The sequence below is a fragment of the Struthio camelus genome, chromosome 1 (assembly GCF_040807025.1).
Source record: "Struthio camelus isolate bStrCam1 chromosome 1, bStrCam1.hap1, whole genome shotgun sequence".
Taxonomy (NCBI): Eukaryota; Metazoa; Chordata; class Aves; order Struthioniformes; family Struthionidae; genus Struthio; species Struthio camelus.
The window spans coordinates 53798473-53816009 of record NC_090942.1 but is presented as its reverse complement, the minus strand read 5'-3'; the positions used below and the strand labels follow the sequence as shown (position 1 = coordinate 53816009).

Genomic DNA, 17537 nt, shown 5'->3' with positions numbered 1-17537 from the left:
TAAATTCAAACCTACTTCTCCCCAATCCCACATATACCTCCAAATTTCTACAATAGTCTCTAGCTTGATTAGGAGTACTGTCCACTCTCTCTGTTTTGATCACTGGAGCAAATAAGCAGAAATAAGTCTGATTTTACAGCCCACTGACTGAAAGCTCTGCATTCTTGTCTTCAAATCCAATGCTGTTTATGCATTTTATCCAAACACTTTGTAATACAAAATATATGAGCAATCCTTACAACAGAAACTGGATCTTAAGTCTCTTAAGGCGGTCTCAGTCATATTAAACTATTGAGTTAAGCTTACATAGTTCTTACCTTGTAAATCCACTAGCGTTCCTAGACAAGGGTGAGCTTTAGAGGGGTGGACCACTTTGCTGGTGCCTGCTTTTTCTCCTACTAAATAGCACTCTGCACTGGAGATGATTATGCATATCATGGGATGAGGGAAATGCCATATTGATATAAAGCCTCCTCCTCCCACTTATCCTCAAGTAACATCAGTGGCATCTCACCCTAACACCTATACTGTATATTTTTATGAGTCTGTAGGTTTCCTTAAGGAGAGAAATAATAGCATGGCATTTGCTTATTTGCTAATAGGGTCTAGGAGAGGCAGATGACTCCACAGAGCTCTCATAGATGTCCTCAGAGCTGTGGAGCAGAAGCTACAGTTTATCAGAAAACTTGGGCTTTTGTTTTGTTGGGTTTCTTTTTTTTTTGAGTGCTGGGGAGAAGTATAGCTGATAGTTTCCTGATGCTTACTCACCACAGCAAATAATATCCTGAAGTCAGACTTTTTTTCTTGTTTTTTTCACAAGGCTCATATTAATAATTTCTGCACTTTCAGTTTAAGAAAATAATTTTGTTCATTATTTAAAGCTGTTACAACTAATATGTAATATATCCTTTCTTTTCACGTATTTTATTAAAAAATAAAAATATATAAAATATAAAATAAATGCTTCTAAAAACTTAACTAAAAGAAAGTAATATTAAACAGCACAACAAAGAAATAAGTAAATGAGAAGCTCATGATACATAAATGTATATTATATGAATTAATTGATTTAATATGGTATACTGTAAATTAATTAGACTGTATTCTACACATGTAAAATGGAATCGAATAACATCATCAGATCATATCTAGCATCTTAAGCTCTGAATGCCCCCTACTGTTCCTATTACATAAAATTGAAAAAATAGTAAAGAGGCCAACAGTTAAATGACAATTATTTTATGGGTGAAATGAAGACTACACACAGAAAATGGTTACAGCGTGACAAATGTTTAAGAATAATTATATAATTGTTTAATAGAGATGTGTTAGTTGACATGTAGCATGTGTGTTTAAAATTACAAAATGTGGTGAAATTACAAAACGTAAGTGTTTAAACTTCATTGATGAAGAATGATAAAATATGTAAATTATAAAGTGAATGAAGAGGAAGTAGATAGTAACAGATCAAGATTTGTTAGTAAATGAATACAAAATATAATGAAAGTGTATGCTGTAAAACTCAAACTACTTACATATTTGTTTATGTAATGACATCCGAGTAGCACAGACATTTATTATGGCAACTCCCGCCATAAAATTACATCAGTGATAGCAAGTCCTAATATATACAAAAGCAAAAGTTAATACACGTAATAAGAGTCAAAGATAACTCAATGCGTGATGTTCAGCATGAATGCAAGAAAGAATGAAAATACAATCATATACAAAAAGCGGAATGACACCAGGAATAAATATCAGGTTCAAAATATATTTTTAATATATATTGAAGGATTATGAACAGTAAAAAAATTATGGAAAACGTGAACACTTCTAAAATTTCTAGGTGTTGTTCCTCTCTATGCGACTCTGCCTGTTTATCTTTCCGCAAATAGCACATATTTTTCTTTACGTCTATGTATTTAATGTATTGTAGAGTTTTTCAGTGCATCAAACCATAATTGGCATAAAAAACATTCCACCTTTTCCATATTTCCTTAATGCCTTTTGACATGTCTTCTGAAATGTGAGGGAAAAGAGTTCTGCATGCATTAATAATATGCAAATACCTAACATCTAACGTATTTACTGACTTCACCAAATCATCAAAATGAAGCATAGGCATTATATGTTTCTCTTAATGACACTTCAGTGACTTCCAGAAGTACAAATTCAGTTCCAAAGTAGTCAGCAAAAATAATTATTTTCATTTGATAATATTTTCTCTTCTTCAAATCAGAGAACATGAGGATGAATTTCAGAATTTCTGGTGCAACTCTTTCTCATTTTGAATACCCTTTTCCGGAAGAAAATGTGCAATGGCAATCTCTTTGATTTGATCTGATTTCAAAAATAAATTGAAGAAATCATATTTTCAAAGTAATAAAATTACAGAATTACTTTTCAAATTATATTTACACATGAGTAAAGGTAAATTTCAATGGAAATTCAGTAGATTTCATCTGATTCACACTGGATAACTTGTGATAGAATTTAGCCCAATAACTTTTACAAAAATTATCTCTTTTTTGAAAAAGATAAACTCAAATATTCTCTAAATTAAGGAAAAATGGCATCTTTACATGTCATTACAGTGTTGTGGTATGGTAAAGATCTTCATTAGAATATGTTCTCTGTTTCATTAGGGATTAGAATAAGGAGGTTTAAATTCCACTGAGAAGGAAGAAATGGGGAGCCGAGTAGTGTGCAGTAAAGAATTTCAGCATGAATTTATTGTAGCTGTAAAGAAGAGAAATGTAGAGAAACATAGTAGTGCTACAGGGAGGGAGAAGTCCAATTAAGCTATTTGTGAGTTATTTCTGCTCTTACAACTGATATTTCTAGTTTAAAGTAAAATATTTGCAGTTTTATTACATTCCTGTTGCAAATACACGTGCACTATTTCTATCTCATAAAATAGTTTGGCTATGTTATTGAAACATCTGACTTGACTGATTACTTGACCTGTTTTTATTGGTAATTATCCATGTGTTTAACTTTTTCATGTTCGTTTTTGATTCTGCACAAAGCCAAATTACTCCATTTTTTTTAAATTACATAATTTCAACATTTGTGTTGCAGTGGGCAATTCTGACATCCCTAGAAGCCTCATTCAGATTCTGCTAAAATCTTCTGTGCCTAAATGCCTTTTTGTGTTTGGTTGTTCTCATTAAAAATATTGCCTTTTCTTGGAAACATTATTTATGCAAGTGGAATTCCTTGTAGAGATGATTGCAGTTAAACCCATTCTGATTTCTGTATTAAAAACCATCAGGGATCCAGATGCCAAAAGAACATTCTTAGACTTTTGGCAAATTAGCTTTGGACAGGGATAGAATCTTATTTTGTGACAGAACAAGACCTCGTGGGAGAGAAGCTCAAGCAGGAATGGTGACTCAAAAAAACCAACAAAAACACATCCATTGAAAAAATATAGAGCTTCTTCTAAAGAGCTGATAGCCATGAACTCTCAAATTCCTAAATTTTCAAATATAAGTTTTGAATAATTTTTCAGCCTTGTACAATTTCAGTTGGGGCAGAAAGAAAAATAAAAAATATTTTGTCTGTCTTAAATGCTTTGATTTTTAAATCAAATTTGAAAATATATCTGTAAATATTAGGGATGCAAAAATTAGAATTTATGTATGCTTGGGTTTGTGTTTTAAGGGGATATTTGATAAGGAAATTTACAGGCTTTAGATGTCTTTCACGACTTTCAAATTTGACAGGTCCATTGCTGAGGTGTGATAAGAGGGATGTCATTAGCCATTTTTCCATATAAACTGTAAAAATCCATATCCCATGTAAAAACTCATTCCCTACCTCAAAAGGAATGAACAGTAAAGTCACAATGTTGTTCCCAAGAGTTCCTTTCAGTCTTGGTTGTGTTTAGCGTTTCTATTGTAAGATTGTTCAACCCTTGCCTGAGACATCCAGGAAAACACTTTAATTCCCATTGTAAATAGGTACGATAAAATGCTCATTGCTGAATCAGTCAGGCAAACTTCCTTAATTTTTTTTCAGAAGAATTAGCATATAATGGTGGAACTTCTCAGGCAAAAACAGCTGACCTGTTAAAATGGATGAAGTAAGACCATGTTGAAATCATTCCTTTTTCTGTCTTGGCTATATTGTTTCTTTCTTTTTCCCTCTGTGTATTGCTTTCATTAAAGACTTTGTCTTGAGCATCTTTTCTTCTCTATAGTAGAAAGTTCCTGAGTATATTTACAGACTTTTTCGACTCTGTTCTTGCTTTGTCCTTTCTTAACTTCAGTTCTTCTCTTTCATAACTAAGGCAGTAGCACAGAGCTCCTCATAAAAAACCCTCTTGTTTAGTTGCTTTGTATTGGGATTACATGCCAAAGAAAGGAGGTCTGCCTTTTCAGGTTCATCATCAAAATGCTTAATAATAAAGGATGCGAATGTTCTTTAGAAAGATCTGTAGAATCACCAACTGATAGTCATTATTGCTTGTACAATATTTGTATGGACTGTTAAGAGCTTTACAATTTGTTTAGTAAAAATAAAGGACCACAGAACTGTGCAGTAAAAATCATAAATTACCCACTGTTTATTGGTGGTCAGGATTTGAAAGGACCCGCATAATATTCATGAGAGACATTTGTTTCTGTGATCTCTCCTATACCTTTTCACTATCAGATTGGCAAGCTATAAGAATAGTCTGCGTAACATATTTGCTAATCTGTCCATTAATGAATAGACCTTCAGATACGATATAGAATTTGTGGTGGTATGTGTTTTTAGTAGCTAAATAATGCTGTACAGCCTGCTGTACTGACCACATACAATTATGTGAAGGCACAATTCATTTTTGCAACAATGGAAGTCTGAGTTCTGGTAGTACATGGAAGAGAACATAATTAGAGAAAGGCTCGACAATGTCAGGACCATGCCCAGGAAGAGACCCATGTAACAAATAACCAAAAACAAAAGGTTTTACGAAAAGGTGAAGGATGAATCAGAAGATTCCTTCTTTATTTCTGAAATCGGTCCTTCATGCCATACTTTAACCAAGTAGTTACTTGGTTAAAATAGTGTTTATTAGGAATATTAAAGACTTCTATTTTAAGCTGTTTTACATAATATTAAAAATTGTGCCAATAGTAATAAATAGTCGCTAAATTCTTCAACAGTAATTTTTCATGTTTTCCAAATACTTGTTCAAAATAATAAGCTATTATAGAGATACAAGGGCAAACTACCTTCAGATCAGTGGAGTTACATTTGGATTAGCCTTGTCTACACAACTTAGTCAAATCTGTACTAAAAGCATTTTTGAGATCAAGGAAATCATGTAATTGCAAGCCTTAAAATATCAAGGTTTTTTTTTTTCACTATATGGCAGGGTTTTTTTTCTTTTTACTGCGTGCCTTCTATAAACAATTGTATTAAGGAGGAAGTTCGTAACACTGACTGAGAAGTTCCTGTCCATCTTTCCATGGGAGATGAGAAAAGGAAGATAGCGTTTTATGCAGTTCATGAAATACACTGTTATAGCCTCCTACATCTTAGGGATCTCACTGGGAAGCTTGAACCTGTTCTATCTATCTGCAAGGCATTCCCTCCTTTCCTAAATTTGAAGATGGCAGACTGTCAAAACCTACTTAAAACTCTGTCCTCTCTCCTCAGGAAAAAGACTTGTTTCCAAGGCAATTTATTTTGTGTAGGTACTGCTAGATTGTCAAAAGCATACAAATTAAAATTTTAGAAGGCAGTTAAACAGGTTATAATTCTCTCTTTGAAAGTTAAAAATTATTCTGCCTTTTGTTCATGAATGGAGTCAATTCCTTTATATTTTAAGGAAGGAAGCATGTCGTATTACTACATTTTAATTAGGTAATACCACTCAGCTCTGATAACACAAAATATGTAATATCTGTTCTGACTGCATATGCATAGGTGATTTAATTATTGTGTTTGTCCAGGTTGGATTCTTCTATTTTACTTCAACAATACCAAATGCTTTTAAAATTCAAATCAGTTTGATTTATCATAAACTGAAGTGTAGTTTTACGTGGGCAAATACAAAGAAATAAACAATGCAAAAATGTACAATATCCATTTGAAAATAATAGTATTTTGTTCAGATGATAGATGCTCTTTTGCGGGTCTCTTTTACTGTCTTTCTGTAGATATGCCCCTGCATGAAAATTAATTGGATAATTTTTATCTAGAGGGAGTAAATTTCAGTTTACTACACAGCAACAGGGATTTCAACTAGTTGGTCTCTATGTATGTGTAACTCTGGCTGAAATGTTGGCTATTCAGCACATTTTCAGAAAGTGGCCATAGGCAAGTTAAATTTTATATTTCTTAGAAAATTTAATCAAATTATTTTTATACCTCAGTATCAGAGTATTGGAATGAGATTCAAGATGCTTTATAAATAATCTATAAAGGTTTGAAGAAAATTCAAATGTAAGCATGTGTTTTATTTGATAGGTTTATCTGTTTAATAATTGTATGTTAAATGTGCATTTTACTATTTACCTCACAGAATGTGGATATAGTTATACATCTAATTTTTTCATGGAGCTATTTCCATTGCATATGCAAATACAGTAACTGCAAGCACAAATTACCATAATTGGCCATTTTATGTGCAATTATCTGATTTTCATACATAATCATGGTAATTGTACATGGAACTAGACTGCAGTTGACTATTCATTTCTATGCAGTTCTGTCCATGAAATATTGAAAATTTGTGCTTTTGTAAAGAAACTCTAATAAACTCTACAAATAAATTCTAATAAACTATGCTTGTGATTTGGGGTATACCACTACATAAAATTGCTTTGCTCTGGCTTGTATAAAAGAGGTATTAGAAATCACTAGAGCACAGAAAGCATATCACAGGTGGTTGATAGATCATTGATGCAGACATGTAGGACTGTGATAGTACATATCTTTTTGCTCGCTCTATGTAATGGATCATGGTCTATGTATGAGGTCTATGTAATAGAGGAATGACCATGGTGGTGGATTGAATAATGCACAATGATTCACTTATGCACCAGTTACAGAATCACAGAAACACAGAATAGCTGGGGTTGGAAGGGACCTTTGAAGATCATCTTGACCAACCTGCCTGTTCAAACTAGAGCAGGCTGCTCAGGACTGTGTCCGGTTGGGTTTTGCATATCTTCAAGGATGGAGACTCCACAATCTCTCTGGGCAACCTGTTCCAGGGTTCAACCACCCTCACAGTAAAGAAGTGTTTTATTGCGTTCAAGTAGACATCAGGTGATGTCTGCCAGTGTATACTTCTCTCTTTTCTTAGCTGTTCCTACTTTATTTCTTGCAGTTCAGCAGGAAACATATTCCAGTCTCTGCGGTCCTCAAACTTATGTCGTGGTGCAGACACCTGAAGACTTTATCTGCAACATTAGTTTATCTGAAGTTATTGATCTGTGTCTTCTGTCTCTCAGGTTCACCTGAGTCATTTTAAATCACAACATGAGATTAAAATGAGAGCAGTCATTTTAAAATCACAAAGCAGAGATTTAAGTGCTTGATTATAAAATTAGAAACATTGTTACAAAAAAAAAAAAAGTCCTCTTTTTCCCTTTCTAGATATTACTATGCTACATGGATTTTCTTACCCTAGCTACTTTTACATTTTCAGAACTGTCACAAAATTTTATAAATCATAGAACAGAAGAGGCATTCAATGAGTGTACTTTTAAATTTACAGTATCTAGTCTATTTTAAGTCTTCATAGAGACTACAAAAGATATATTAATAATATAAATGGCAGAAAGAATTCAGAGAGCTCTGTATAAATTATTTCTTCCTCTCTGCCTGAATTTATTCATCTGTTGGGATTGTAGGTGTCCAGGCAAAACTGGAAGAAAACAAAGAAGATACTGCTTATTCCCAATATTTATTAGAAACTAGGTGTATGGATACATTTAACCCACAGAAATGTAGGAAGATTATTATATAGTCTTTGGTGAAAGACAAAGAACCTTGGGATTTTTTTCGATTTTATAAAGCAAGAACACATACAACCCACAGCATACAAATATTGGTATGCCTCAAAATGCGCTTATACATCGTCCTGGAGACCTGGGAATACTACCTGCTTATGTGATAGACAAAGTTTTTCTAATATCTACAGTCTAATATCTATTTTGCCTGCTGCCAAGCTTTGATGGTTGTCTTGATACTAACTTTTATATTGATATAAGATCATATTGATATTGATATAGCCTAATGTTTGATACATTTTCATTTTACAGTTTTATTAATAAACTACTATGATTTAAACTACTATGATTTAAAAACAATTATACTGGCAAGAGGGACGTAAATGTTTGGGTATTTATAAGTGAAGGATCCTGCACTATGATTTCAGGAACAGTATAATCAAGAAAGGTTACAGATTTCAGCATATCATCAAAAGCCGCAACGTTTTTTGGAGTATGTCGTAAAAAATGGATTGGGAACAGCGGTGACACACAGGGTACTGATCTGCTTGATGGCCACAAAGTTGAGGTATTCCTGCATTATTGTGGAATAGGGTGGAGTCATTCTGAAGCTTTTAACATATATTATATTGCATACCCTGCATTTGCAGTAATCTCACAGAGGCAATTTAGAAGCAGAGCAGTTCTGTTCTGTGATTAAACACACAATTTTGTTTTGTTTTAACAGAACAATGAAAATGAAACAGCATTGCATTGTGCAGCTCAATACGGTCATTCAGAAGTAGTTGCTGTTCTTTTAGAAGAGTTAACAGACCCTACCATAAGGAACAACAAACTAGAAACACCTCTAGATCTGGCAGCACTTTATGGGCGTCTGCGAGTCGTAAAAATGATCATCAAAGCATATCCAAACTTGATGAACTGTAATACAAGGAAACACACGCCTTTGCATCTTGCTGCACGTAATGGCCACAAAGCTGTTGTACAGGTGCTTCTGGAGGCTGGAATGGATGTCAGCTGCCAAGTTAGTGTACAATTTCTTTTTTCTCTTCTTCCTTTCTCTCTTTCCTTTACCATTAGAATGTGTTTCAAATGAAACAACTCCTTACATTTTTCTTTTAAAATACACTTACATTGACTTTGTTAGAAATGCTGCAAGGTGATATATAAAACAGACGTGTTTTACAACCTAAGTGATGTGTTCCTCCAATGGATATTATATCTCAGGAAAGATTCAGGACTTTAAAGTCAAGCGTATATTTTAATGCTATCTTGAGACATATAGATGTAGATACTCTCATCAACAATCCATATAGATATATGTAACATCATTGGCTTTAATGAAGCTAAGCTGACTTGCTAAAGCTGTGGCCCTTCCTTACTTAATCGGGCATGGAAATCTGAAACAATGTTTGACTGAGATCTTGTTTCCCCAGGGTTATCCCATTCTAAAGACAAAATTATAGCTGTTAATATTTTAGATTTTTCTGCCTTTTTTAATGCTTATTGCAACTGCTGACCCCAACATAGTCACCATTTCCTGCATATAATGTTATGCACAATTAGTTACAATGGTGTAAGCAGGGTAACTTTAAATAAAAGAGACAGCACAGATGGGAACAGATGCAAGTTACAGTAGCAGTAAATTTTACATCCACTTCTTCATAGCAGAAAGGGTCCAAACCTTTAACTGAAGAGGAAGGAGGAACTGATACTGTTATGTATGAAGTTTTCCTTTGTACCTTTTTAATTTCTGTTGGTTTGATTGGCGGCAGTGAGTTTTAGGTTAAAATGTATTTTTATCTTCAGATTTAAAGTAGCTTTCTTGCTGTCTGGGTATAAATAATATTCTTTGAATTAAGGTGGTTTCTGCTTTGTGTATTTTCTAATCAAAAAAAAAAACATAGTTATGTCTATTCTAGATTCGCATCCAGGCATTCTTTATCAATAGATATTCTAAATTTTGACTAAGTTTTCAAACTATTTTAAGCTTTAGATGCATTTTAGTCAAACACCTTGGTACACATCATTCCAATTTATATATAAAAATTACACCTGGATTCTTTGCACTGTACTACTGTAAAAGAATGCAAAGTGGGAAAGAAAAGATTAAAAAATCCAAGCAAAACACAGAAAATATGAACAATGCATTTTAAGATTAAAAATGGATACTGAATCCCTTGAATGCCTTCAAAATGAAAATGTGATAAAATTATTTTACTACTTTTATTAGATCTGTATCTTGTAAGTTAGCACTGTTATTTGCTTCAAACTATTTCAAACTGAAACACGTTTTTATATACTTTGTCTGCTTTTGTATTTGCCTACTATAACGCTTGCATCTACACCTGCAAGAATTTTGGTTTTCTTTTTTTTTTTTGGTAGAAAGTGAGATGCTTGCAAAGGTTCACACAAACAGCTTTCTGTTTCAGCTGTCCTTTACTATTACTGCATCTTCAGTAAGTTAGAGAAGTTTAATGCTAAAGCAACAAATAACAGATGCTTCCAATATATGTTTCTGAATGTATAATTTCTTTCCTATTTCTAAATTTCTTTCCTATCTCTAGCAAATGAATGGGAAAAAAAAAACAGAAGGAAACTAAACTGATGCCTGAATTGATGCATAAGAAATAGAATAAATGAAGAAAAATATTCTGTGTCATGGCAACTTACAAACTGATGGTTACATGAGAGTTGAATATTACACAATGCTTTTATGAAATATGTTCCTCCTCTTATGTAATCTAGATAATTTTATCACTACTGTGAATTCCCCTAAGCAATTTCTATCTATAGTTATACCACAGTTTTTTCACTCATCTTTAAAATATATAGTAGCTGCAAATTTTGTATAATGACATATCACTTTTAAAGAAGAGATGAGAGATTATCTTAGTAATTGTGGAGATTGCCATCTACACTGGAATCTTAGGATTATTTTTCTTTTTTGTCCTTCTAAGTTGTTATAAGTCATTCATATTCTTATTTTTCCTTTGTCTTAGGCAGGGGATATATATATATATGTGTGTGTATATATAGATATATGTGTATATATATATCTTTGTACTATGTCATCTCTTGTTTTTTCTGTGTTTGTCCTACTTGCCATAAGGAAATAACATTTATTTATTTCCTCAGCAATATCCATTTTCTCCATCAATGTTTTCCTTTCATTCTGCTTCTTAGCCTATTGCCAAGTTGGCTCTGTACACATTTTCAACTTATTACTTCTATAACCTCTGAAAACTTATTTGTTGATGATTGCTATCAGCTCATTAAACTGAACAAAGCACACAATATCAGCCTGTTACTTAAAACTGAACTCAGCTGTTTTAATATTCATCAAATTTGTCTGCATCACAGATTGGGAAAGAACAAGATGTATAATCCCAGTGTGGTAAATCAAACAGTACACATTCATACATGTTAAATAAACTCAGTTTATCAACAGTACAGAGCTCTCGGAATATAGAAAGACATAGAAGCAGCCTATCTGCTATCATTCTCTGTAATTGTAAATATTTATTTGTTTAAGTGCAAAGTTTACTTTAGCCATGTGATTTTTCTCTTCTGTACTCCCTAAACTTTTTTAATCATAGCAAATATTTGGACTAATAATAGACAGCATTTAAATTTTGATGGAATTAATCACACATTTTATTCATTTCCCAGGTCTATCCAATATCCTTCAATCTGAAATTATTTAGAAGTGGGCAATACAAATCTGCTTCATCTCTTTATGCTTTGAAGTGTTCATTTTAATTGAAACATATGAAAAATACACAGGTTTTGGTGAGTGATAGATTTTGGGCCCTTAGTATAAAATAAGATATTGCACAGTTCGGTGTGTTTCATGTGAACAGTAATTTTATAATTATGAAAGTCTTCATAACTTAGCTCCTTCTGCCTATCCAACTTTTATCTAACACTATTTGCCTTCCCTGTCTGTTCCACTAGTGATGGCAATTTCCATTGCTGGTTACCATAGTTCTTCTGGAAAGAGCTATGCCCCTTCCTTCTTGCTGTCACAATGTATGGAGGATATTCTGTAAATGAATCTCCAAAGGTGCCATCTTGTCCTTCCGATCATCCCTGAAATTAAACTATAGTAAATTGCCTATTAATAAGGACTAGACAGATGACCTAATTACAAGCTCCTTCATATTTACATAATGTTAAAAAATCTCTAATTAATAAAACCCTTAATACTGTACATGAGCCTGTAAATTATACACTTAGTTGATTTGTGTATCCTGGTGTTCCTACTGACAATGTCCTTCTATCCCTGCTTGTTTTGTGTGTCTAGGTGTGACACTATGCCTGTATTTAGCTGTGAGCTATCTGGGGCATGGACCATTTTATACTACATACCTAGCACAATTTATTCTGTAGTTCTCTATATTTGATATACAGAAAAGTTAAGTCAGGGAATTAACATATAGTCCATTGGTGCAAACTCAAGCAGGCTATCTGACTGCGTTCATGAAAAAAATGGAATTTTTTGCATTAAATGTCATTGTAGAAGATGTAATGGCAGTGTTTACTTTGCCAGGAAAATATGATCCCAAGCAATGAAACTTCAGGAAGTAAAACAGAGAATATTGTTTACGAATCCTAAATTTGCTTGCTGTAGTACAGACAACAGAAAAAATATTAATACATCTGTACATCATAAGTTAAAAATATTTACACTTAAAAACTCTAGCACATTTTAAAATAATATAGACTATAGAAATTATTTGCAACTACATTTTTAATACTCTAAATTTGTGTAACATGCAGTACTGCACCACAACCACATACCCCCTTTGATTTCTATCTTCAAGTAACAGTCCACACATACATTTACAAAAGGATATGTATCTACTCTGTCAGTCCTCCCCAAAACTCATCCTGATGCTCAGCATTTTCGCTATGTTAAAATGGAGTTTGGTTAGTGGACTCTCTGATAACAAGGACATTTTTGCCTTCTGGACAGTTTTTTGGGGGGTCAAGAGGGAACTGATTCAATTGTTAGGTATTCCATGAAATCCTGCCTAGAACTTTTAAGATTTATGGTAGCATTCATCTTTGTGACATCTCATGCAGGATTGCACATCTCCATTGTACTAGGCTTTCAATCTCTGTACTCCCAGACTGATTTTCTTTCAGTTTTCTGGTAATATTTCCTGGCTTAGTCAGTTAATCACCTATATAGTGGACAGGTCAGTCCATACATATATTATATATTGCCTTTCAAATGTAAACCTCGTTTCTGGGATATGATATTTATTATGTCTGATAACTTGGAGTTGTAAAGCAAAGAATGCCCAGGAACTCAGGGCAGTGCAGAATGCCTGTAAAGCATTTCAAAATCTTGTTCAGATAATGATAGGAAATATCACCATACAATACCTCAATAAAACAGAAAGTACAAAATGGCAAAACTGGCATTAGGCTTTGGATTCCTCTCCCTACACTATGAATTATCTTTGTAGATGGCTTAAGTTTCTCTACTGCCTTTCCATCTTGCAGAGCTATGGTTCATTGTTACAGAACTATCTTCTGGCTCTGTATTTGCTTCCAGATAGGCTTGTTTGCCTTAGACATCAACAAGAAATTTCCTCTTCTTATGTTAGTTATCATTCCATTTCTGAGGAGATGTATTCTTTGATCAAGGGAATTGGTACCTCCCTTTCCTCCAGTCCTTCAGATTTGGGGAATTTTGATCAATGTAAAGGACTGCTGCCAGTTCTGACAATTCTGATATCAGGACCTTTTCCACGTCTGACTGAGAAGTCTAATGATATCTGTTTCTTGCCAATTAAAAAGGTCCCTTCTTAATACAGAAAGATTTGTACAGCTTCAGTCAAGGCACGTCTGGTTCCCATTTCTGCATTCCATCCTCAAAGGGACTAAAATTTAGTGTTATAACATTTGAACCTCTGTGGATTTCATTGCCAGTCTATGCATCACATCACTAGTATTATCCTTTATCTAAGTATTATCCTTTATGAGGGAGACATTCCTTTTCTCTAAAAACAGTAGGAGTGATGCATTATGACTGATCCCCAGTTTTGGTGTTCTTCTCTGATAGGGTACCATGCCAAGCTTCTCCCTCAGTGTAGCTTGCGAATTTCACTTTCATAAGAAAATAAATCTCTCTCTCCTACTGATAGGGAACTCTCTTTATATTCATGTAAATGACTGACCAGTCCAAAGGGTTGTCATTTTTACACAAATATCAAAGAGGAAAATAGGCTGTGCTGAAGCTGAGGTTGAGCCTTTTTCAATAATCAGACCTCTAGCTGTCCTTGGCTTTTCAGAGAACTGTTTCCATTCCCAGTACTTGCTGAGCAGGACCTGAAACTTTGCACGTACCTCTGTGGTTGCACTACATCATTTCAGAGTCATCCAGTGTTAATGTGGGTCACAGTTAGTGAATAACTCCTGTAGATACTGTTTGAGTAAAGGATTCTGAAACCATCTCCAAGTAAATCTGAATATTCTTGTTCAGTATAACTGGCTGTGAATGTCCATATGGATTGCTTCTGAAAATTGAAAGGTTAGAAATTGTTTTGAGATATATATTTCATAGTATGTTCTCTTACTGACATCTTTCTCCTCTACATTAGACTGTTGGTATATCTGATGTGCTGGATGTAAATGACATTGGGCATACCTCCTGTGTCCATGTGCTAAGTATGAGGAAAGATGAAAAGTGAGCATCCCTGTTTTGGACATAACAAAGAGTTTTCAGGCTCAATTGATCATATATACACCTACTGTGTGCTCACATCCCATCTCAAGATCTCTGCTTGTTTCTAAATATCCTACCTTTGCATCTCTGTAACACTGGTGCATTCTGATACAGCTCAAAATAATGAATTTCTATGTTAGAGTAAAAATACTTTTTTCTCTTGAAAGTCTTTCCACCATAGCAAGAATGACACTGATGCACTTGGGTAGAAATGTGGCAAAAACAAATAATTCAACCAGTAAACCCTTTAACAGCTGCCCAAAAATCAGAAACACTCAAAAGCTAACTTATTATCCAAAAGAAGAAGATGAGCCAGAGATTCAGTGGTTGATTAGTGATTTAACTAATACTATTATTTGGAATGCATTCTCTTCAGAGTCTTCAATAACAGTTAACAGTATCAAATACTAAGAAAGGTAGCTTTTTAAGAGAGGTAGTTTGTTTTCAGAACTGTAAATTTTATTTGACCGAAATTCCCACTGGCTTCACAAACAATTTTGCATCACAGAAATCTGCAAAATCAGGTTCACAGACCTCTAAGGCAGGATTTAAATGATCTAAACATAGACATATAATGCTGTTTGAGATGCCTTAGGGCATTCAAGACATCTGCATGGGGCAGATATAACACAGCTGAAATGGAACATCACCTGGAACATCAACTGGAGGCCAGGTGGGATATCCCAGGGTATCTCTCACTGTGCAACTGAATTGAACCCCTAGGGCATGATCCAATTTTAGATTGAAACACCTAAGCTTAGATGTCTACATGTAAGTCTGCTGTATGTGCTGAACAGCTCTTTATGTTCCACTAGCTGTACTGACTAGATCTTTGCTGACTATAATAAGAGCCTGGATATCTAACTCAAATGCAGGTTCTTAATCAGGAGTTGTATTACAACCCTACTGTATTTTCTTACATAGTTATTAATATTTATAATGGAACTGACAGCATCTATGTTGCTATCCTAGATAAAGGAATTATTTTAGAGTGGTATTTGTTCTTGTTCATTCAATGTTTTTTAAATGCAGCCAAATAGAGTGAAAAAAATGCTCCCTTTCTAAATGTACTATTTTCAAAAGTATTCTTTGGCATTTTGGATTTGTATTTTAAATGTCACTTTTTTTTTTTCTAGACAGAGAAAGGGAGTGCACTGCATGAAGCAGCCCTATTTGGAAAGGTGGAGGTAGTACGCATTTTGCTTGAAACAGGTAAATCTAACTTCCAGGAAACACTGAACAAATATTCTTAACGTTGCTGATCTGTTATTTGCCTCCTCAATTTTTGGTCATATAAATTACTATCTTTTTCAGCTTTTGCAAATCTAATCACATGTAGCTCTGCTTAAAATAGTGTTCTTCTAGAATAAATTACTATACACAAAGAGAACAAAAGGAATATTTTCACTTATGACTGAGAAATTTCATATATGACTCAGTGTATGGCAAGCTCCATACAAATTTGAGAATAAAATGGCTACATAAAATTTTGTTATTCACACTGAAAGACAGCAAACAATATTTAGGTTCAGCATAGAAAAAAATACATTATTCATCCCCCTTTTTTTTTTTTTCTTTCATTCTTTGGAGCCTGTGGTGGTCTATGTGACCTCCAGGTTATACAGCAGTCTCCTGTTGCTCTGCCTGAATTGGCCTATGCTGCCTGTGGGCTTTGTTCCCCAAAGTGTTTTGTAACTCCTGTGAAGGAAAGGTTTAATTATATGTCATCACTCAGAAGTGACAGTGTCACTACATTATGGAGATTCCATAAATTCTAACTTTTCATTTCCTATTTTCCAAACATGAATTTTTAGTTGTTCCCCCATGTATTAAAAAGAAGTGAGATACCACTGTGCAGTTCTAGCTTTTTATTAAGCAAGATTTGTGGGATTTAATTTCCATTAAAAAAAAAGCAGTATACCTATGTACCAGTGCCTAGTTCTCCTGTCCACTTCCATCAGCTATCTGACCAAGGTCATCCAAGCTATAGGATGCACTGATTGTATATTCAATCCTTTGGTGCTCTAGTAATATTTCATCTCCCTGCACAACATATTCTTCAGAGCCTGATTATTCTCTCCTCTGTTCTTCTACTCGTGGTAAAAGAGGTATGAGACATGTGGGTTGATGAGTGGGATAAGATGAAGAAACAGTTCAAGGGGAATTTGCTGAAACATGTTTTGAAAAGTAGAGAGAACAATGTGGTGCACACATAGGAGGGGTCACCCAATGGTCCCAATTGGAAGATTTTAGATATTCATACACTGTGATAGTCTTTGGTCAGAACTTTTCTTGTAACTTACCTTTGGTTAGTCAATAGGGGTATGTGTATTCTAAAAGACATATTTATGCATTTAATATACCCCTGTATATTTATGTGCATATTCACCTCTGTTCTGTCTGCATGCGTACCCTGGATGTTCTTGTTCTGAGATTAAACTGACCTAATTTAAATGACTTCCAACACGATATAAACTAAGGCAGAAGTTTATTTTTTTGGTCTACAGGCCAGGAGACTTACCTTCACCTGAGCTATTCTTAACAAACACATCATGCTGCTTACTTGCTGCATTTCCTGAATAAACTTACAGTGGCTATGAAGAAAGGGGAAAGCACCAGGTCTCTGTGAGCTGCATTTTTATTGAAAGGGAAAGAGAACAGACATACGGAATCCATCTATAACATAAGAGTTTCAGAATTTTTGCAAGTAAATTATTCATCTAAAAAACTGTCTTAGATAAATGAGAAAATCAATAAGGATATCCAGAAATAACTTCTCTGAGATATGCTTCTGTTTTAGTGGGAGTTCTCACTGATTTTCATTATCAGTGCTTGTAGGTCAGCAC

General features: G+C 34.1%; 1 protein-coding gene across 9 annotated transcripts in view; it reads left to right on the top strand.

The window, feature by feature from the left end:
* Nucleotides 1-17537, top strand: part of ANKS1B (ankyrin repeat and sterile alpha motif domain containing 1B) — a 442229-nt gene that overhangs the window by 52039 nt on the left and 372653 nt on the right. For 8 of the 9 annotated variants that reach the window (XM_068938515.1, XM_068938509.1, XM_068938473.1 and 5 more), the window contains exons 4-5: nucleotides 8680-8976; nucleotides 15828-15903. In XM_068938515.1, the coding sequence (XP_068794616.1) occupies nucleotides 8680-8976; nucleotides 15828-15903 (373 nt within the window). The remainder of the gene's footprint in view (nucleotides 1-8679; nucleotides 8977-15827; nucleotides 15904-17537) is intronic. The other variant, XM_068938490.1, reaches the window with a different exon arrangement.